Source organism: Erinaceus europaeus, chromosome 14 (genome assembly GCF_950295315.1).
Source record: "Erinaceus europaeus chromosome 14, mEriEur2.1, whole genome shotgun sequence".
NCBI classification, from domain to species: Eukaryota; Metazoa; Chordata; class Mammalia; order Eulipotyphla; family Erinaceidae; genus Erinaceus; species Erinaceus europaeus.
In genome coordinates, this window is record NC_080175.1 from 87106108 (window position 1) to 87129160 (window position 23053).

At 34.9% G+C, this 23053-nt stretch overlaps 1 protein-coding gene across 4 annotated transcripts in view; it reads right to left on the reverse strand.

Annotated features, from left to right (window-relative positions):
• Positions 1-1218: 1218 nt before the first annotated feature.
• CADM2 (cell adhesion molecule 2) overlaps positions 1219-23053 on the reverse strand; it is a 1068981-nt gene continuing 1047146 nt past the window's right edge. For all 4 annotated transcript variants that reach the window (XM_007531179.3, XM_060172115.1, XM_060172116.1 and 1 more), the window contains 2 exons: positions 11268-11393; positions 1219-8921 (listed from right to left, as the gene is read on the reverse strand). In XM_007531179.3, coding sequence (XP_007531241.1) covers positions 8803-8921; positions 11268-11393 — 245 coding nt within the window. In that variant the 3' untranslated portion in view covers positions 1219-8802. The remainder of the gene's footprint in view (positions 8922-11267; positions 11394-23053) is intronic.

Below are 23053 nucleotides of genomic sequence, written 5' to 3' on the forward strand. Positions count from 1 at the left end.
TTCTCTCTCCCTCTCTGTCACCTTCTTTTTTCTCAATTTCTCTCTGTCCTATCCAATAAAATAAAAAGTAAGAAAGTAACATAAAAATAAAGGGGAAAAAATGGGCTGCAGTGAATTTGTAGTCCCTGCACTGAGCCCCAGCAGTAATCACGGTGGTGATAAATAAATAAATAAATAAATAAATACCATCATAGACTATGTATGTATACATATTATGAAAGTATAAACAGTGATGTAAAGGTAGATCATTTGTATGCTTTTCTCTAAATTGCAAAAATACTTTCATGTTTATACATTTTATTAATAGAATCTTTGCAGTCCTTCCAACATAGAAAGGAAGGAAGGAAAATAAAAATATCTACAGAGAGTGGTGGGAGATTCATAATAAAGACAGCAATAACCATGGGACAAAAAAAAAAAAGAAATCAAGCGTGGAGTTATTTTTATTAAAGGTATATATTTCCTGGAAATCATTTTAAGGAAGCATACAGTTATTTTAAATACACACCAGGAATACTGTATGACTAAGGTAACTATCATGTATTAAAATTTCTATGCAATAGTAATAAGAACACTTTACCTTATTGTACTAGTTGAATTTTCATTATGACTCATCGATTTTTTAAGTCAGCTATTTTGATGGAAATAAGTTTTATTATAAAAATAAAGCATAGCTGTTTTTATTTATTTTCCCTTTTGTTGCCCTTGTTGTTTTATTGTTGTTGTAGTCATTATTGTTGTTGATGTTGTCATTGTTGGATAGGACAGAGAGAAATGGAGAGAGGAGGGGAAGACAGAGAGAGGGAAAGACAGACACCTGCAGACCTACTTCACCACCTGTGAGCAACTCCCCTGCAGGTGGGGAGCCCAGGGCTCAAACCTGGATCCTTAGTCTTGTCCTTGGGCTTTGCACCACCTGTGCTTAACCCACTGTACTACCGCCCGACTCCCTACGGTATAGATTTTATCTAGGAATATGGGTGTCATATATGTATATAGTAACACAGCTGAATATGAGAGGAATTTAGTTATCACTAAAAGAAGAAAAAGCACATGTCTATGACGGTGTTACTTTGAATACCATCATTTCCTTTCAGATGCACTGAATTTGACCTTCAGTATACTATCAGTTTGTTGATATGTATTCCAGGCTTTCTTGTGCAAAGAAAAGCAATGAATTTAAAAAATTAATAAAATAAACAGATACAAAATTTTGCCTTGTATTTACAGATAAATTTTAATGGAATATTTCATGGTCTAACACAGATATCAGACCCAATGACACTAATTCTTGTACAGCCTTTGGCTTACCCTGTATAACAAAATCTGTTATTTAAAGTAGACTATAAAATACCTTATGATAAGTGAACTTCCAAAGACACAAAGAAAATTCTCCATAAATTTAAAAGCTTATCTCAAATTCTTATTGGCATAAGCTTAAGATGGATATATTATTAATCATATTATTTTAGGTAGTTGAAATATATTAGAGGGTGAAGTAAAAAAAGAAAATAATAGGGCTGAGTATTTCTGCTTCTTTCCCTAGTCAACATCAGTAAACATACATAAGTGAATGTAAAATTGCTTTTACAGAGTTCTGAAATTTTGACAATCTCAGCAAATTTCCCTAAGTCATCAATATTTTTTCCCTTAGTTATATTACAAGGTTCATATATTCCAAGGAGTAATGACTGAATGTAATACAAATAAGATAACCTACTGGTTAACTTTTTAAAATTACATTTAGAAGTTTACACTGTAGTGGGTATCACTGAGGAAAACTAAAATGAATGAATAATGTACGCAGCTGAAAAATATATATGCAAAATAATGTTTGGTATAAAGGGATGCTTTGTAACATCTTTTATAACTTGTCAGTGGTGAAAAGAAAGTCCCATCTTTCAATATCTGTTTTCAAGCCTAGGGAAATGAACTAAATGAATAGACAATTCAGTAATGTCCAACAGATAACTAAAATTCACATTTTATTTTTCCATATGTATCAGACAAGTTTTTTTCTGACAAGACTTTACTGAAAGATGAAGTGCAAATGGGAACCCTGTAAGAATGTTTATAAGAGTTGTACATGACATATTTTAAGCGCCACTAAGTACACATTGAATACTTTGTAAGTATATAGGCATATCAACATGCAAGTGTCATGTACCAAATATTACAATATGCATTTTGCCTTTTTTTGAAAATGTTAGCAGAAGTAGATTCAATAATTGTGTTTATTTTCTGTGCAGCTTGATTGATTTTGATGAATCTTTTTCCACAGCACAGAGTTTATTTTTATGCTGTCATAAATATACCCTTCCAAACGTGATGAATTTCATGTAATTTAAATAGAACACTTTATTTTTGAAGCTACATCACTGGGAACACCTGCATTTCTAAGTACCATTTTCAGAGATAAGTTTTTAAATTCTTTTTAGCATGGCAGACTCGTTTCAATGTTGGTTACACTGGAATATTTATGATAAGAATGGAGCTTTCTGAAGGAATAATTTTGGTTGAATGAAAAGCTAAACAACCAATTCACAAATATTGATGTGAATAAATATGACGAAAATAGGTCAGTTATCCCAAACTCAGAAATCCTTGGGTTACTACTTAATTACATCATTGAATCTACAATAAGAACAGCAGGAACACTTAAATAAATTTGTAAAAGTGGTTATTATAGTTGTACATATTTATAAGGAGAAAGAATACTAGCTTTGAAAATTTTCTAAATTATTTTTCTTGCTATTTATGAGAATCATTCAATACATTAGATACACAGAGGAAAGCAAAAAGGATCAAGAGAAAACAATTCAGTTTACATTTCATATTCTTTTAAACTAACTGGTGATCACTGTTTTCAACCATCAAATATTTTATTGCATATAACTTTCACTATCAGCAAATATATAAAGAGGAAAGGGTTTACTATTATCATGTACAAGGAAAAGCATCAGAAGAAAGAAAATGTTTGAGGTTTGACAGTACTCTGTGTAAGAGAAGTGTAATGTGGCATTTTATTACCGCACTTAAAAGTCCATGTAGGAATATCTGCTGTTCTGACCCTGGGTGTGGGAAAAAGTGCTTAAGTGCTGAGCCCTGGTAGGTTGTTTTTTTACCCCTGCAATCTTCAAATGTCATTGAACTTTTCTTCTTTTCTTAAATATACAGTATACTTCATAGGGGAAAATAGTGTTTTTTTTTTTTTCTTTATATCATCTTTTTCACATTTGGGCCCACTCTCTCCAAAGTAACCATACAATTCTTGCAACGAACATATATATACATAAGGAAAACAAATCTATTTTCCATACATATATGTATGTGGAAAAAAAAGATGGTAAAGATTGGACCAAATATGATTTGTAACACAACCACATGACATAGAATAACTTTACAGAATCAGCATGATGATCTAAAATACGTTGTGTCTTTCCTTTTCCCTAGAGGAAATTTTGCTTTCAAAATGTCATTTCTTGTGAAAATACTTGAACTACATTATTTGATAACTTCCTACTATGTCTACATAGACAAATTAAAGTGGGCATTCGTGGCAATACTTTGCACTCATTATTCAATAATGTTTTGTTATGGAGGCAGTTTTAAATACTTTAATTTTTGCATTTCTTAGGTAACACTTTGGTGGACATAAAATTCTATACGTGCTTTTTTTTTAAGTGCACTGCATTAATTTGTAAGAAATGGCCACATTTTAAATATAAAAGAAAATGTCAGGTTGGGTTGCAAAGTGTTGCCCTTTGAATTATTATTTAAACTCAACACAATTCTATTACACCAAAGTAATAAATAGGCATGAGAAGAACTCTCCCTACAAAGTTATCATACTTTGCCTATAGGAACAGTTACTACTAGAAAAGGAACAACAAATGCAGATCCATACACTGTTGAATACATTAAAAGAAGTTGGCTTTGAGATTTCCCAGAGGGTGGAGAGTGGACTGTACTGATAGTCCCAAAAGAGTGCTTCCTGGGATACCTTGTAGTGTTTTTCCTATTTATATCGAAGTATCATAGCCCATGTTAAAAGTGAGAGGTAGAAGGATTATTGTAAGTATGCATGGCAGAGAACTTACCAGCTATATCCAGTATCTATTGCATTCAGTATTAATAATCTCAATACATAAAAATGCTGATGAGTTTAGAACCCATTTTTATATGTTGTCCCCTTTAGCTCTCTTTATTATCGTGCTATTTTCAATTCAATGCCTTTGGAAGGGTATAAATGCAAAGGGCATGCTTGGCCCTTAATAAGGAGGGAAAGAGAAAAAAAAAAATATTAGGAAGAAGAAAGTTACTAAAAATGTCAGTTAAGTGTAATGACTTAAATGATGAAAGTAATCTGTGTTTTTTTGGACTGAACAAATTTGTTCTCATAATAAAAGTACCAAATTCTGTTCAAATATACATACATTTGAACGTTTAAGAATTGCAAATTCCTTTAGATACCAACCAAAATTTAAAACTTGTTTTTTTTTTTCTCTCTAGTAATGATGAAAATGAGGTTAGATAATTTTGTTTCACATTAATGACTAAGTAGGAAAAAACTTGAAGTTGTATGTTTAATTAATGTGTAAATGGTGTGTGGGAACTGAAAATTAGCAACCCTTTGAATCTTGTTGAAGAATTCTTTTAAAATTCTTTTGCATTAAGTATCCAGCAATAGAATTGCAGATATTGCACTGAGTATATTTCAATATTGCCAGTATATATTTCAAAACAAGTTCTATTATCTACACTAAGATTTCCTCTTTCCCAATATTCAAAATGCATATTATAATTACATGGGTTTCCAACATCCATACACAGCAAGTACAAGATACTTACATGTACATACACTGTAGTTACCTATATTTTGCATAGTTTTTAGTGTGTACTTTGTGCCACTTAATAAAAGCATTACTTGGTAATTATCATCCAGTGTTCTATTTATTTCAACTATCGTTGCAGTGTTTCGTTACTTAAAATTATTCACTCTGTATTGTGTATTCATCACAGACTACCATTTGCAAAAGGGATGGATGACAGTGAACATTTTAAGGGCTCTAAGTACCTAGTAACATGATGGGCAAAACTGTAGGAAGATGTGAGAAGAATTTGCATTTTCTCCAGAATAAACAACATAATATGAAATTTGATACTTATCATTCATAAAATTATTTTCAACTTCAAAGCAAAAAGGAAAAGTATTTTAAATGTTCCCCTTGGTAACACTTTGCAATAAGTGGCACTGAACTACACGATAACTGCTATGTTACATGGAAGAACGTTACCTTCAACAGTTGCTGTACATGTGCCTATATGGAGTCTCAATGCTGTTACAGTCATGAGTACATAATTACAAGTGAGCCTGTATTTTTCAGATATTTATATATATATTTTTTTTACAAAGAAACAGAAATAAAAGGTGTTAGCTTCTTTGCCATATTTAGGAAAGTTAATTTTCTTTCTCTATTTGTTATTTCAATTGTGGGGCTTCAATGCAAGATTAAGCATCTTGAGACAATATGAGCTCATCCAGTTTCTACATTAAACTCCAATGTCAGGTTCCTTAAACTGCTTCTTGGATTCTCTGGTAAAAGAAAACAAGTTGAAAAATCAATCTCTCTCTCTCTCTCTCTCAAGCGTGCAAGTGTACACACACATACACACACATACACACACACACACAAACACATTCAGACACATCAGTACTCTTCAAATGCTCTCTGTCTTTGCTTTTACTTTTGCACTCACAAACTTTTCCTGTTTCTTCCTAATTTTGATAATCATTTTATCTAGAATATGCAAGCGTAGGGGTGGGGGAATGAAGAAAAGAAAGGTGTTTACACTTTTCTGATGGAGATCAATCAGGTTATAATTGAAACAGTACACTAGCAGAGAGAAATTATTTTTAATAAAGATTTATGCTCCATATTCTACTAGGAGTGTGTGTGTTCTTTACAATAAGTTCCTAAACCACTATGCTCACAGAGATACAATTTGTCTCTTTGTGAATAACCTGCAGTTGACAGTTTCAACTATTATAGAAACATCACCTCATATTTTCTGGTTTAATTTTTTTTTTTTTTTTTTTGTGGAAATGAGCATGTTTTATTACTTACTCCCTTGTTTGGTAAAAATCAAATAACTGAAAAAATAAGAGAATACAATTTTCATAGCTATTGTTTATAAATTGAAAATGATACCTAATTCAAACTAGGAAAACATTTGATTAGAGCTTCTCAAATCATAGCATGCTAGTTTTGTTGAGAGAGTTCCAGTAAGTTTCTATAGTACCCCAGAGGGCTAAAAGAGTAAAAACCTTGAAATGCAATTAATTTGGGATTTCTAATTTTATAGTGCTATAAATAATGACTGAGTTATTTAGGCAACAGTTTAGCATTTGGAGACCAGTAGAATCTAGAGGGAATGAAGAGGGATGTAAATATAGCATTGATGAAGAGTAGCAATTTTCAAAGTGCGTCCTGAAATTAGGCTTTAAATAGTAATTGATGATGCGGTTTATACAACCTACTTTTGTAATAAGAACCTTTCCATTTTGTACTAACAGGATGAATTTTGCTGTGTGGAGTCTTTCTAAAGAGTATGCATTGAAAGATATGAACAGTTTATAAACCTAGTCTAGTTTCAGTGTGTCTAATAGCACCTACCTGATTCTTTCAAACTACCATACTATATTAACATATTATTGCATTTTTCCACAGATGGTATGGAGTGAACTGTAAAAACAAGCATGCAATCACATCAATGCAGATTTATTTCCTTAAAATGTCATACTGTATATGATTTATTATGTTAACACTCAACCACATCATATTATTTATGTTCGGTATATTCTGAAAAAAAGTGCTGCTTGACTGACATCGTTCTTTTTTCTTTTATAAGAAATCAACAAGATAAGTGCTTCAACAATAAAAAACAATTTAAAAATTCTAACGTCTTCTTTAAAAGATTTATACTTTCTGATAATCTAAGATACAGCACCCTTCTCTGTCATTTGATATTAATACATGATGTCATACTCAGCCATTCTTATTTTACCCATAAATTCCAAGGTATTTTTAAAACCATCGGCCATCATGATTTCAGACATCACAAGTCCAGCTATCAAATTGCCATATTTGCTTCCTCCATAAAGGTGCGATGCTTGTGAATGGGAAAATAAATTTTATCTAGCTGGATTTTTTAAATCTTTAGTATATAATAAATTTAATGAGAAATAATCTAGTAATATTGAATTACTCTAGAAGAAATAATATGACTTTAGATAGACTCTATGTCATATTAAAAAATACAGCATTTCTTAATTGTTAAATACACCAAAATTTCAGAAATAATCCAGAGAAAGAGACTTTCACCTTGGAGTTAAAAGCATGGCATAAATTCTCTGTCACTCACTGTTTCATAACTTTGTACCTCACAAAATGCATAGACAGGAATTTAACATAAAGGATTAATTCATTTATACAGAAACCATACCTTAAATGCTTGTTTTTGGCAAATCAACATAGGTAAGCAGTCCTGGAACTGCCAAATTAAAATTCGTAATTTTTTTTTAGCAAACTAAGAGTTTATATTTAGGTTATTATTCAACTGTGGTTGTAATTTAACACCTGAGGCTGTGCACTGGTTGTTAGCTTAAAATTACCTTTCCTTATAACATTGTGCTTCCATTGTATAACAAATAAAAATTAACAAGAACTAGAAAAATTTGTTTTTGAACAGTGCTAGGACATACAGACAAAAATACTAATACATGTTATCTACTTATAGTATTGGTTTTAAGTAATAATATCTAAAGGGATAGAATGGACATTAGAAAATGCTAACTTATGACTGAATTACCTACAGCCAAAAAAGTTAAATATGTATCAAATAATGTTTAATTGGATTTATTATATGCACTATATACAGATACTAAAATGTCTCAAAATTGTGCCCTATGGATATTTAAATTTTGTTTAGGTAGGTGAGTCTTTGTGGAACAAATAAATTACAGAATCAAATTTAAAAAAAAATGAATGACATATTTTGTTATTTCCAAAACAGTAAAATGTTTGAAACAGTTTACTTGTAAATGGAGCTAAAATAACCTAATGACAGGAACTATATAAGATATCATATCATGACTATAAATCCTACATACGGCTCCTGTATCAAATACTACATTTTCAAATAGCAAATTGATACAGTTTTACCAGTAAACTCAAACATTTCAGAATCTACACTAGTGTTTTCAGTTTGTGTTTTCTAGGGTGTATGTTTCCAGAACATGTGTCAGAAGATCGACATGTCAGAAACATTATTTGTAAACCTCTAATTAAACTTAAATACATTAGGTTATTAACTAAACCCATCCCCTGTGAAAGCTATCCAGTGGCATACTGATACCGTCTGTGAGTTTAAGAGGGAGAAAAAAAATGAGGGAGAAATAAAAATCTGCATACATTTTTCAATGTATAAAAACAATTCAATATCATGACCCAAGGAGATGAATAACATTGTTAAGGCTGTAAATTCAAGCACTGTATGTATGTTAAAAGAGCAATGGTGTGGAATTTAGGCAGTAAGAAGAAATATCCTGCATTATGGATGTACAGTAATTAAAGAATGATGTTTTCGACAGCTGATTGTTGGTATACACTGGCTAAGGATAGCAGTACAGTATGGAAGTTAATAAAGGTAGCAGAAGATGGTGGAAATGAATTCTGAAAGATGATAGCCAGTTTTCTCCAGTCAGCCTGGTAAGTAAAATTCAGAATCTCGGCCTGCATTTTAAATGAAATACTCTTTTTTCTCTTCGGCGTTGACTTGGCTGCCTTCAGCATTGATAATGGCTGTGTCAGCGTCCGGTGCATCTTCAGCCCCTTTCGCTTCATTTGTTAAATATGTTCCTGTGTGTACAAGAAAGGAAAACATGTTAGTTCTGCGAGAATGGCAAAACACTCTGCGTTCAAGTTCCCTTTACGTAAGAAGAAATGGGCGGCGGCGGGTTCTTTACACGCTGGAATGTAATCTAAGGAAAATAACATAGAAAGCTGTCCGTAGCGGTAGCCTTCGCTTTAACTTTCCTGCTATATATTGTACATAAAGCTGTGACCAGGTTAGCTAGAGACAACAGCCAGACTGTTACTGGTAACAGATTCTTTGGTTTCTTTACTGATGATACAGACCAGTTGATCCATGCTGATTAATCAACTTCCTTTGGAGGACAGGCAGTGAGGCGCCTGATTAAGTGCTCACATTACAATGTGCAAGGACCCAGGTTCAAGCCCCTAGTCCCCACCTGCAGGGGGAAACCTTCATGAGTAGTGAAGCAGGGCTGCGGGTGTCTCTCTGTCTCTTTCTCTCTCTACCTCCCCCACCCCTCTCAATTTCTGTTTTTATCTAATACTAAATAAATAAAATGTTAAATTTTTATTTTAAAAAGTTGATAAAATCACATCAACTCTGTAACCATTTATTTTGGCAACTCCATTTAAAAGTAACAACAGCTTGCAACTTTGTCCATTACATACGTTTATTACTACCAGGACTACATATAGGACTGTAAACTTACAAATAAGAAGCATTAATTAAATGCTTAATGTTATATATGAATTCCACTTCTATATATAAATCAGAAGCATACTTCTGGGAGTCGGATGGTATCGCAGCGGGTTAAGCACACATGGCATGAAGCGCAAGGACCCGCTTAAGCATCCTGATTCGAGCCCCTGGCTCCCCACCTGCAGGGGAGTCGCTTCACAAGCGGTGAAGCAGATATGCAGGTGTCTGTCTTTCTCTCATCCTCTCTGTCTTCTTCCTCTCTCCATTTCTCTCTGTCCTATCCAACAATGACGACATCAATAACAGCAATAAAAAGAAGCATACTTCTGTATTTATATATGTGCATCGTCACCTGTGACTCACTTTGTGACATTTAGTCATTGATTAAACATTATTTTGCTAATTATAAATATCTGAACTATTTTAGCATTTAGGTACTTTTCTCTGTTTACACACACACACACACACACACACACACACAAACTCACACACACTTTTAAATTACTCGAAGAATTTTGTGGTCTGATTAGCAAAATAGCTCACTTGGGTAGACCATGTTTGCCACCCAGATTTGAGCATGGTTTCCACTGCGTTGAAGAAAACTTCAGAGTGGTTTCTTTTAATTAAAAAAAAAATTAATCCAGAGCAGTGAACCCAAAGGGGAAAAAAGAAAAAAACACCTCCCCCTAGAATTTTCTTGTATTGTCAAACAAGGGAGATAGTGGTGATGGTGTTACATCTGACTTAACTTTTCAATTTGAATATTCTTTTCTTTCTAATCATTTTGTTGAGGAAAAATGATTTACAGAGTGGTCATTATGTAATGTGAGCACTTATAGTTTTGGGGTTTTTTTTTTTAGATTTTTTATTTGTTATTGGATAGAAACAGAGTGACATTGAAAAGGGAGGGAGATAGAGTGGGGAAAAGACAGAGAAATACCTACAGCCCAGCTTTACCATTGAAGAAGTTTTCTCCCTGCAGTGGAGAGAGACCAGGGCTTTGCACCTGGGTCCTTGTGCTCTGGATTAAAATTTTAAAAAATAATAATAATCTTTTTTTTTTTTTTTTTTTTGAACCAGAGCCCAGTTTAGCTCTAGTTTATGGCCATGGGGTGGGGATGGGGGTTGTTGAAGCTGGGAATTTGAAGCCTCAGGCATAACAGTCTCTTTGCATAACCATGAATTTATCTGTCTCCAACCCCAACAGAACAGTTGTTGACATCTGAATACAGTCTCTTATCTTCCTGTGATGGGTAACTGCAAAACACTCCAATTTCCCCACCCCAAGTCCTTCTTACTATGTGCACTTAACCCAGTGCACCACTGCCAGGCCCCTCCCAAGGTCTTCTTAACCACTGTGCACCGGATACCCAATACACGCCCCTTCTGTGCTCCTCTGGTTCAGAGCCCATGGCCGAAATACACCCCATCCAGTCTGATCTTTGTTTTGTTTTTTGCCTGGCTTTTAAAATACTGCCTGCCAATGAGATTATCCAGTATTGATTATTCTTCTAGCTTATCTAAATTAACATAATTCCTTCAAGTCCTGTCTAAGACTTTCATGCCTGAGGTTCACAGGTCCCAATCAACACTGACCAGAACTCTGAATTCTTTCTCTCATGAAAATGATAGTTAAAAAATAACTTTATTAATTTATTCATGTTAAGAGTACTTTATTAAATATAACCTACCTTTATGTCTTGCCAGATATCGGCCTAGAAGAAATATGGAACACAGTGTAACAAATACAACTACAGCGACTATTCCTCCTATAAGAGCATGATCAGGACCAGCCTGTCCAGCCAGAGCATTGGGATCTAGGAAGAAGAATAAAGAATTATTCAAGTTATTATGCTATTTAGTCCGAAATACATATTTGCATTAGAAGGGATTGTTTTCGAAACATTTCTACTAAAGCAATTTTTTACAATAACATGTATTGCATCAACAATCATCTAGTCAATAAAAGATACATTGTGGATTTTAGTGGTTAAGACATGTAGGGATATAATATTTGACACATGAACCTCTTACACCACCAAGTTGTCGTCTTTCCTTCTTTTGTTTTTGTTGCTAGGATTTCATCACTCCAGTTTAACAATAAAATGATTCATGATTTGTGAGACTCAGAAAAATAAGTGTAAAGCTCAGATGGTCATCTTTAGAAACAGCATAAATAATATTCCATACTTATTTTATTTGCATAACTGATTCTGCATAGCAAATAGTAGTTAGCATTTCTTATAGTTTCCTATCTCTTTGCTGGGAATAAACTGGTACAGTACATTTAAAATGTTGGAAAGTAGTTTTGTTTTTTTTTTCAAGATAATTCTGTTAACTAAAATTTTTCCACATCCATATGCTAAAACTCTAACCCTCAATATGAAAATTTTCAAAGAGGAGCTCTTTGAGGGAAAACTAGGTTTAAATGGAATAATGATGATGGGAGTCCACATAGTGAAATTAAGATCGATCCTTAAAAATAACCACAGAATAACTGAGTGCTGGTACTCATAGTTGAGCATACACATTACCATGTGTGAGGATACAACCTCAATCTTCTGGTCTCCACCTGCAAGAGTGGAGGTTTCCCAAACAGCAGTGCTGCAAATATTTCCCTTTCTTCCACTCTGTCTCCCCCCTCACTTTCTCTCTATTCTATCAAATAGAATAAAATGTATAAATAAAAATATAACCATAGAGTGCTGTCTCTCCACCCACCCTCCTCCCTCAGGTAAAGACACAGCTTGCAGTAGCTATTATAAAGTCTGTACTAGAACCTCACCACTCTGGTACCTTGATTTGGCCTTCCATTCTTCAGTTCTGTGAAAAACTAAAATTTATGTTTTTCAAGTCACCAACACTATGACATGTTGCTATGGTGAGAGCTCCCAGGTCGCCACCTGGGGGTGGGGGGTGGGGTGGTGTCATTTTGCAAGCAGTGAAGTAGGTCTGCAGGTGTATCTCTCTCTATATATGTGTGTGTGTGTGTGTATGTATATATCTTATCCAAAAAAATTGAAAAAAAAAAAAAGAAATGATGCAAGAGCAGTGAGTTGGTAGTGCAGGAACCGAGCCCCAGTGATAACCCTGGAAGCAAAATAAATAAATAAATAAATAACAAAAATAAAATTGTACTCATATATTAATAAGTGCAGTGTAAAGCATCAACCCTTTCAACAAAAAAAATAAAATAAGTAAGAAACAATGATAGAAAGGGAAAATACAAAGTAAAACTTGGAATGGGTTTGTTTTGGGAATACATTTTACTTACAGTGAGCAAAAGGAATCATGAAGAAAATTAGCATATAATTGTTGTCAACCTGACAACAGGAGCATATATACAAAACCTACACAAACATAAGGAATTGTGGGTAGAGAAAGTTACTTAAAGGAGTGTCAGGCAGAAATCATCTTTTTCTTCTTGTTCTTCACCTGGTCATCTCTCTTCAGACTCTATGATGCTGTATTCCATTGTGTATATATATACCACAACACTCTTAGTCACTCATTTATTGTTGCATACCTAGGGTGCTTCCGTGTTTTGGCTATTACAAGTTGTGTTGCTGCGAACACAGGTATACACAAATCTTTTGGATGAGTGTGTTTGATTTCATAGGATATATCCCCAGCAGAGGAATTGCTAGGTCATAGGATAGGCCCATTTCCAGCTTTCTGAGAGTTCTCCAGACTGCTCTCCACAGGGCTGGACTAATTTACATTCCCATAAACAGTTCAGAAAGGTTCTTTTATTCCCACAACCTTTCAAGCATTTATTTTGTTGTTGTTGTTATTAAGAGGTTAGTTATATCAGGAAAATAAATGACAAGCAAATGTTCTTATGAGTTACATTCCCTGGTTTCAGAAGGGATTTCTTTCCCAAGATTCTCTCTTTCTCTCTCTCGTAAGTTCTGAGACTATTCCATGGACTGAGTTCTCTCCCCTCACAATCCAGAACTCATTTTTCCAGAATTCCTTAAACTTAAAACAGTGGCTATCTTTTCAATGAGAACAAAATAGTATATTTAGATATCAATTAATATCAACATTTATCTAGAGTTAAAAATATAGATATGTAAGAAACTATGTATCTCAATTCAATTGATGGGTTACAATAAAAATATACTTGATATCTAAAAATCTACATTATAGAAAGCAGTGCATTGCATCATTTATAATTCTTTAATCTATAAATAGGTTTAAACACCCATGTATGGGAAAAACCTTAGGGAACAGGTTTTATTAAACTTACGGATTACTTCCAACATGTGTTCTGATGAAAATATTACTGTAGAATTCCAGTGTAGCTAGCCACTGGAGATCTGACTTTATTGTACACATTCACTAATTTATTTAATTAATGCCTGTCAGGAGCCACTATATCCTCACCCTTGTTGACATGACCGATGCAGTTTTGTAGGCTTGTTAGTAAAAGATAAATTCCACTTCAACTAAATAGTTGGGAAAAAAAAGAAAAAAGAAAGTTTGCATGAAACAGAGCAAGGTGGGGTGGTTTGTGGCACATCCAGTTGAACACACAAATCATGATGTTCAAATACCTAGGTTTGAGCCACTGACCCCCACCTGCAGGAGGGGAGAGTCACAGTGGTAAAGCATCCGTGTATTGTGTGTGTGTGTGTGTGTGTCCTCCTTCTCTCTCTGTCTCTTTTTGAATGAAAAAAAAAAAACTACTGCTGATTAACAATTGTAAAATCAATTGTTCAAGTATCTATACATACATATATATGTTTGTTGAGCCAATGTTTTCAAATAAAACGTACATGCAGTTTGAATATTTCATGAATGAATGAAATTTTAGGTTAAGAAATAAGTATGCAAATAGCAACTAACTAAGCCTGCAAAATAATCTTCAGAGAAAATTGGCTTACATATTAATGAATGGCAGAAAGGTCTATAAAATAATTCTGCATTTACAAGTTAATATGAAATATGATTATATGTAAAAGTTTGTCCGACATAACTGTTAAAAAGCACTGGGACAAAATTCTTGTTATGCATACAATACAGTAATTATTCATTTTGACAATTATTATACAATACCCTATATTTGATGCATACAAATAAAATGACCCAACTAAAAATGCTATGATACATATATTAATGTCATTTAAGTTAAACTGAAGAGAAATTAGAAATCTCTCTGTACTTTCCAGTATAAACAACTTCTTTTTAATTTGTTTCCCCCCCTTCTGTTGCCCTTGTTTTTTTTATTGTTGTTGTTGTAGTAGTTATTATTATTACTGCCATTGTTATTGATGTCATCGTTGGATAGGGCAGAGAGAAATGGAGAGAGGAGGGGAAGACAGAAGGGGAGAGACAGCACCTGTAGACCTGCTTCACCGCCTATGAAGCGACTTCCCTGCAGGTGGGGAGCTGGGGGTTTGAACTTGGATCCTTACCCGGTCTTTGCACGTTGTGCCACGTGCACTTAACCCTCTGCACTACCACCCAACCCGCATAAACTACTTCTCAATTCTAAAACCTTTTGAAGGTTTTTATATTTGATACACCTCATTCAATCATCCTTCTTGGTAGGGAAAAGTCCAGACCTTGCCATTATGTCTTTCTTCCCTTCAAAGATGTCATATTTACCTTCATGGACATTTCACTTCTGCCAATTTTGGTCACCAAAATTATAAAGGCTTTTCCATACACTAACAAATTTCCTTTGATACTAGTGTTACTGCTGGGACTTGGTGCATGCATGAATCCACTGCTCCTAGCTGCCATCCCCCCTCCCTGTTTTTGTTTCTTTTATTTTGATAGAAGAGAGGGAAATTGAGAGAGGAGGTGAAGATAGAGAGAGGCAGAACACATGCAGCTCTGCTTCACTACTTGTGAAACTTCCCTCCTTAGGTTGCGAACTAGGAGCTGAAATCTGGTTCCTTGTGCAAGGTAACATTTGTGCTCAACTGGGTGTGCCACTGACCAACCCCCCCTACACACACACACACACACACTCCCCATCACCCTCCTGCACTTGGGTGTCTTAAATGCAATTCCGATGATATCTATCCAGAGATAATGTCAGATTTCACAGACTCTATAAGACTGATTCACCCTCTTCACACAACAAATATAAGTAGCATCTCCCAGATTACCGGCAACTTCCATTTAGTCTGTCTAAAAACCAGGAGTTTAGGTAGTGCGGCGGGTTAAGCGAACATGACTCGAAGCACAAGGACTAGCAGAAGACCACGGTTCGAGCCCCCTGGCTCCCCACCTACAGGGGCGTCGCTTCACAGGCAGTGAAGCAGGTCTGTAGGTGTGTATCTTTCTCTCCCCTTCCGTCTTCCCCTCCTCTCTCGATTTCTCTGTCTTATCTAATAATGACAGCATCAATAACAACAATAATACAACAACAATAAAAACAAGGGCAACAAAAGGGAAAATAAATAAATAAATAAAAGATGAGAAAAAAATCTTAACAAAAAAAATCAGGAGTTTACATAAGCTCCTTTCCCTTTGGGTTTAATTTGTCAAGGTGATTCCTAGAACTCAGTGATACACCAACATTAACAAGTCTGTTAAAGGTAACAATAAAGGTGACAGCTCCAATGTCACGTAAGATGTTATAAGGACATGGTCTGGTAGGTTTCTGAGGAAAAGAATTGTCAAGATAGGGAGTCAGGCGGTAGTGCAGCAGGTTAAGCGCAGGTGGCTTAATGATCCCGGTTCGAGCCCTCGGCTACCCCCCTGTAAGGGAGTCGCTTCACAAGTGATGAAGCAGGTCTGCAGTTGTCTTTCTCTCCCCCATCTGTCTTTCCCTTCTCTCTTCATTTCTCTCTGTCCTATCCAATAATGACAACATCATCAACAACAACAATAATAGCAAAACAATAAAACAAGGGCAACAAAAGGGAATAAATAAATAAGTATTGAAAAGAATTGTCAAGATGGAGCTGGAGTTGAAGTATGTCACCCACCTCCCACACACATATACACACTCACATGCTCAGTGTGGAGGTATTTACCAATCTAAAAGCTCTCTGAGACCTTATTCTGGAATGTTATGGAGACTTCCTTACATACCTCTGACCAATTTTAACTCCATTTCTAGTTGCATCTTTGGGAAATGTTGAAGCAGAAGATTCCAAGTGCCTGTCTCTGTCTTGTTTTTCTGGTTATCATGTCAATATGTGTTATTTACTATTTATACAGGAGTCCATCAGAGTCATTACACTAGAACAAGAGGTTTTTTCCCCTAGTTATCTCATCACTTAGGAGTTTACAAGGATTTTAAAAGTGCTATTTAGGGATGAGTCAAAGACCAAGTATTAGAAAGGGAGATACTACTATTGTTTTTGTCTCCTAAGAAATAACAGGGCTGGGGAGTCGGGCAGTAGTGCAGTGGGTTAAGCGCACATGGCGCAAAGCACAAGAACCCCAGTGAGGATCCTGGTTTGAGCCTCTGGCTCCCCACCTGCAGGGGAGTCACTTCACAATCGGTGAAGCAGGTCTGCAGGTGTCTATCTTTCTCTCTCTCTCTCTGTCTTCCCCTCCTCTCTTCATTTCTCTCTGTCCTATCCAATAACAAACGACATCAACAATAGCACTAATAATAACCACAATGAGGCTACAACAACAAGGGCAACAAAAGGGGAAAAAAATGGTCTCCAGGAGCAGAGGATTCATAGTGCAGGCACTGAGCCCCAGCAATAACCCTGGAGGCAAAAAAAAAAAAAAAAAAAAAGAAGAAGAAGAAGAAGAAGAAATCACAGGGCTACTTAGAATTCCTATCCAACATTTCAGTATTTTTCTCTTCTGTGGGGCATATTATAAAATGAAGAAAGATAAAAGAAAAACTTACTTTTCTAGTACATTATTTATTAAATATGGGAGCATGGCATTCATAAAACCCTCTCTTTGTGGGGGACTAAGAGATGCCTCTTCTCAGTGGAGTTCCTTAGAAAACTATTCAGTTACTGAATATTTTTATTAAAAAAAATACCAATTTTTTTCATAGATGAAAGCAGTAGACCAAAAGCTATTGGTTAAGGGCACACCATGATTTTTATTTAAACCTTGTTAAGTAAACTAGCAAACACAGAAGCATTAAGAGATGAAGTATTAACCTTTGACATGATGTAGGTATTCTTGATGTAAAAATGCTGAGCTTTTATACTCAGGAAATTATTAGTAAAAAAAAAATATTTGTTTAAGTTACAAAGTCTTATGAGCTTTGTGCAAAGAATGCAGGGCAGAGACTATATATATATATATATATATATATATATATATATATGTATATATATGTATATATATATATATATACATATATATATGTGATATCTAAAGTTTTAGAATTTCAGTGACAGAACCTCATATGTTTTTTTCTCCTTAAGTGATACAGAAATTAGAGGAAGAAATAATACCCTTCAAAGTTATTAAATATTTAACCTAAATACATCATAATTTAGTTGCATGAAAATATAATACTGTCATAGAATTCTTCAAAATTTAACAGTAATATTTATGGGAGGGCAGGGCCACAGTGGAACTTCACCTGGTTAAACACACATAATACAAAGTGCAAAGATCCACACAAAAACCTGGGTTTGAGCCAGCATTCCCAAATCTGCAACAGGGACACTTCACTAGCAGTGAAGGAAGTCTGCAAGTGTCCTTCTACCTCCTCCTCCTCCTCCTCCTCCTCCTCCTCCTCCTCCTTCTTGTTTGTTAATGTTTTATGTATTTATTAGCTAGAATCTGAGAGAAATTGAGAGAGGAGGGGGGTGAAAGAGAGGGAGAAAGACCACTAGTGGCACCTGCAGCCCTGTTTCACCACCTATGAACCTTTCTCTCTTCAGGTGGGGACCAGGGTCTTGAATCCGGGTCCTTCCTTGAGCATTGTAACATGTGAGCTCAACCAGGTGTGCCACCAACTGGTCCTTTCAATCTCCATCTTCTCTCTCAATTAAAAAAAAAAAAAAAAGGAAAAAATGGCTGTTGGAACTGGTACAGGCACAGATTGGCCCAGTATTAACCCTAAAGGCAAAATAATAATAATAATAATGGCTTCTATAATAAACAGAATGTGGGGGGGGGAGCGGTGGTGTACGAGGTTAAGCAGGCATATTATCCTGTGCAAAGACCAGGGTTCCTGCTCCCACTCCCCACCTGCAGGGGGCCTTCTCACAAGCAGTGAAGTAGGTTGGCAAGTGTCTTTCTCCCTGTCTCTCCTCCCATTCTGGGGCCCTCCCTTCCCCTCTCCTCTCCTCTCAATTTTCTCTGCTCTATCAGGTATAATGGACCAAAAAAAAAAAGACTTCTAGGAGTGGTGGACCCAGTGCTGGCAGCAAGCCCCAGGATAACCCTGAGGGGGGAAATAAATGCTGTTTAGCTCCCTTTTATCTTCCTTTCTCCCACTGGCAGATATAATAAAGTTCTGCATTGCTTTCTACAATGTGTCATTCACCAAGACTTCAAATTGTCTAACAAAGTAGTACATCAAGAAAAAACAAAGAACTAAGGTATTTTTCAAGGTCATATTATATAAGGCCAACATCTGTGGACAAGAATGTTATCTGTTTCTGTATTTTGTTCACTGACTCAACAGTTTTAAGGTGTACACATGAAAAGTTAACTATCCCCCCACACCTATTAACATCTAATCTTTGACAAAGGGGCTCAAACTATTTCATGGGGAAAGCAGAGTCTCTTCAATAAATGGTGTTGGAAACAATGGGTTGAAACATGCAGAAGAAACTGAACCACTGCATTTCACCAAATACAGAAGTAACTTCCAAGTGGATCAAGGACTTGGATGTTAGACCACAAACTATCAGACACTTAGAAGAAAATATTGGCAGAACTCTATTCTGCATAAATTTTAAAGACATCTTCAATGAAACGAATCCAATTACAAAGAAGAATAAGGCAAGTATAAACCTATGGGACTACATCAAATTAAAAAGCTTCTTCACAGCAAAAGAAACCACTACCCAAACCAAGAGATCCCTCACAGAATGGGAGATCTTTACATGCCATACATCAGACAAGAGTTTAATAACCAACATATATAAAGAGCTTGCCAGACTCAACAACAAGACAACAAATAACCCCATCCAAAAATGGGGGGAGGACTTGGACAGAATATTCACCACAGAAGAGATCCAAAAGGCTGAGAAACACATGAAAAAATGCTCCAAGTCTCTGATTGTTAGAGAAATGCAAATAAAGACAACAGTGAGATACCACTTCACTCCTGTGAGAATGCCATATATCAGAAAAGGTAACAGCAGCAAATGGTGGAGAGGGTGTGGGGTCAAAGGAACCCTCCTACACTGCTGGTGGGAATGTCAATTGGTCCAACCTCTGTGGAGAACAGTCTGGAGAACTCTCAGAAGGCTAGAAATGGACCTACCCTATGATCCTGCAATTCCTCTCCTGGGGATAGAGCCTAAGGAACCCAACACACCCATACAAAAAGATCTGTGTACACATATGTTCTTGGCAGCACAATTTGTAATAGCCAAAACCTGGAAGCAACCCAGGTGTCCAACAACAGATGAGTGACAGAGCAAGTTGTGGTATATATACACAATGCAATACTACTCGGCTATTAAAAATGGTGACTTCAGGGAGAGAACATGTTTAATGATTATGCAGAAAGACTTAGTCTATGCCTAAGGCTCTCACTTCCCACATCCAATTCCCAGCATCACAATAAGCCTCTAGTAATAAATAAATAAATACATACATACAAAATCTTGCACTATTTTGGAAAAAAGATACCATACAAACATGACTTAATTAAATTTTATATTTTAATTAAAATATATTATTATTTTATAATTAAAATTTCTCTTAAAATTAGAGTGTTTCAAACTTGACTCAATCACAGATACACTGACTGAATTGTAACAAGTTAATGTCATTAAACCTTGATTTATTCTTAAATATATGTTTTTTTAGCTGGCCATCTTCTGTATAGGATTATTGTGAAGGTAAAATGAGTTTGGCGTAGATATTCCTCTGCATGTTATCAGAACAGAGTTGATGGTCAATGTGTGTAATTTCTCGTTTATATTATTGATACTATTTTAAGTCTACCGTATTTTAAGAGAATAGCATTGATGTTAATGGAATTTCAAAAGGTCATCAGACTTATATATTTTCTATTGAAATATAAGATGGTCATAAAAAGAGTTGTAGTGTATACTATTTGGTATAATGTGAAAATACTAGTAGGATTATTTTATGCATATAATTAGAATAAATATTATGCAGATTCATTAGAACAACAGTATTAACAGCTTCAGGGCAATAGTCATTAACAAGATTGAACAAGTAATAAATTTCTGAAGTCATTTCGGACTGTGCATGTAATTTAATTAACAGTTATTAGTTATGTCATTCTATGTTAATAATTGTTTTTTTGGTTTATTATTATTAATAATCTACTTTATGGGTTTCAACATTTTAATAATGTTTTCACTTGAAAAACATAAAAAGTATGTCCATCAATATTACTGAAGAAACAAAGCAAGGGAAATTGCTACCTGATTTAAGAATTCAAATGGTGGAGGCATGAGGGGATAAATAGGGGTGAGAGACCAGTGTCCTACTATGAATGAAGATGCAAATATGATGGTGAAGTGAAGTGTGCCAACACCTATCATGGAAAGATGTGAAACTGTACATGTGATGAAACAATCTTATAAATGAACCTTTTCCCTTATAAAGTGATTTGCTTAAAAAAATAACATGACCTATATTTATGAGCACATTTTGAAGACTTCATTGCTGTTCTTTCCTTTGTTTATTGGGAGGTTAATGGTTATAGTACATTTGTTGTTGTTTGAATGCAATTACTCATGTCATCAAGGTAGGAGTCTGCAAAACATTCTGACTCCCAAACAAGGTCCATAATCATATACCAGGACCTGAAATGCTACTCCCCACCCCCTCCCAGTCCTCTTTTCCCAGAGTCCTTTGCTTTGGTACAATACACCAAACCAAGTTTTATTTTGTAGTTCTTTCTGTTCTTGATTCTCAGCTTCTGTCCATGAGTGAAGTCATCTCATATTATTCTTTCTCTTTTTAGCTTCTCACTTAACAAGATTCCTTCAACCTTCATCCAAGATGAAGTGAAGGTGACTTCATCCTTCTTAATAACCAAGTAGTATTCCATTGTGTATATATACCATACATGTCTTGGCCACTCATCTGTGAACACGTAGGTTGCTTCAAAGTTTGAGCTATTAAAAATTGTGCTACTATGAACATAGGTATACACAAATCTCTTTGGGTGGGTGTGTTTATTTCCTTAAGATATATCCTTAGTTGAGGAACTGTCAGGTCAAATTGTGTGTCCTTCTGAAGGTTCTCCAAACTGTTTGCTACAGGGTTTGTATCAAGTTACCTTCCTACCAGAAGTGCAGGAGAGTCTCTTTACTCTAGAAGCCTCGCCAACACTTGTTTGTTTTTACTGTCCTTTCTGATGTATAATAATTATCACAGAAGTGAAGTGGGATCTCATTATTGTCTTTATTTGCATTTCTCTGATAATCAGTGACATGCAGCATTTTTTCACATCTGCTGACCCTTTGGATCTCTTCTTTGTGTCTATATCCTCTCCCCACTTTTGGATATGTTTTTGTTCTTTGATATGTTGTTATTTCTGAGTATAGTTAGTTCTTTGTATGTTGTTTCTTCAACATTTGCCTGATGTATTGCATAAAAATATCTTCCATAGAGTCTCTCTATTTGCATGGTAGTTTCTTCTGCTGTGTAGAAGCTTTTCAATTTGATGTAGTCAGTCTCATTGGGTTATTTTTTGTTTTTATTTTCCTTTTGAATATCTTTGAGTCTTTGAAGATACTTATAAAATTAGAGTGAAAATATTTCTGCCAATGTTTTTCTCTAATTATTTAGTGGATTCTGGTTTAATATCCAAATCCTTGATCTATTTGGAATTTGCTTTGGTGCAAGGTGAGATGAACTTGATCAGTTTCATTCTTCTGAATGTTTTGTCCCAATTTTCCAGCACCATATGTTGAAAAAACTCTCTTCATTTAATATTGTAAGCCAATTAAAGCCAAATAAATTGAAACAATTATTAGTAGCCTTCCCAACAGTAAAAATCTAAGTCAAGATGGTTTTAAAATGTATTCTAAAAAACCTTTAAGGAAGATATAATACCTATACTTTTCAAGTTCTTTTAAACTATGGATATAGATTGTATTATTTTTTTAACTAAGTTTTACTCCCAAATAATGTGATCATTATTCCAATTTCTAAAGGTTAAGAAAATATGTAACATTAATTGAAACCTCTGTGACCTCTGTCCTCTAGAATTAATCTCCATCTACGTCAAATAAGTATATCATTTCTATATTTTTAAACATATTAACTGGATTCACCTTTGCTTAGTTCATGTTTTATTGTTATGTAATATAATGCTATAAAATGAACATATTGTCATCAGGATTCAATTATCCAATATTAAATG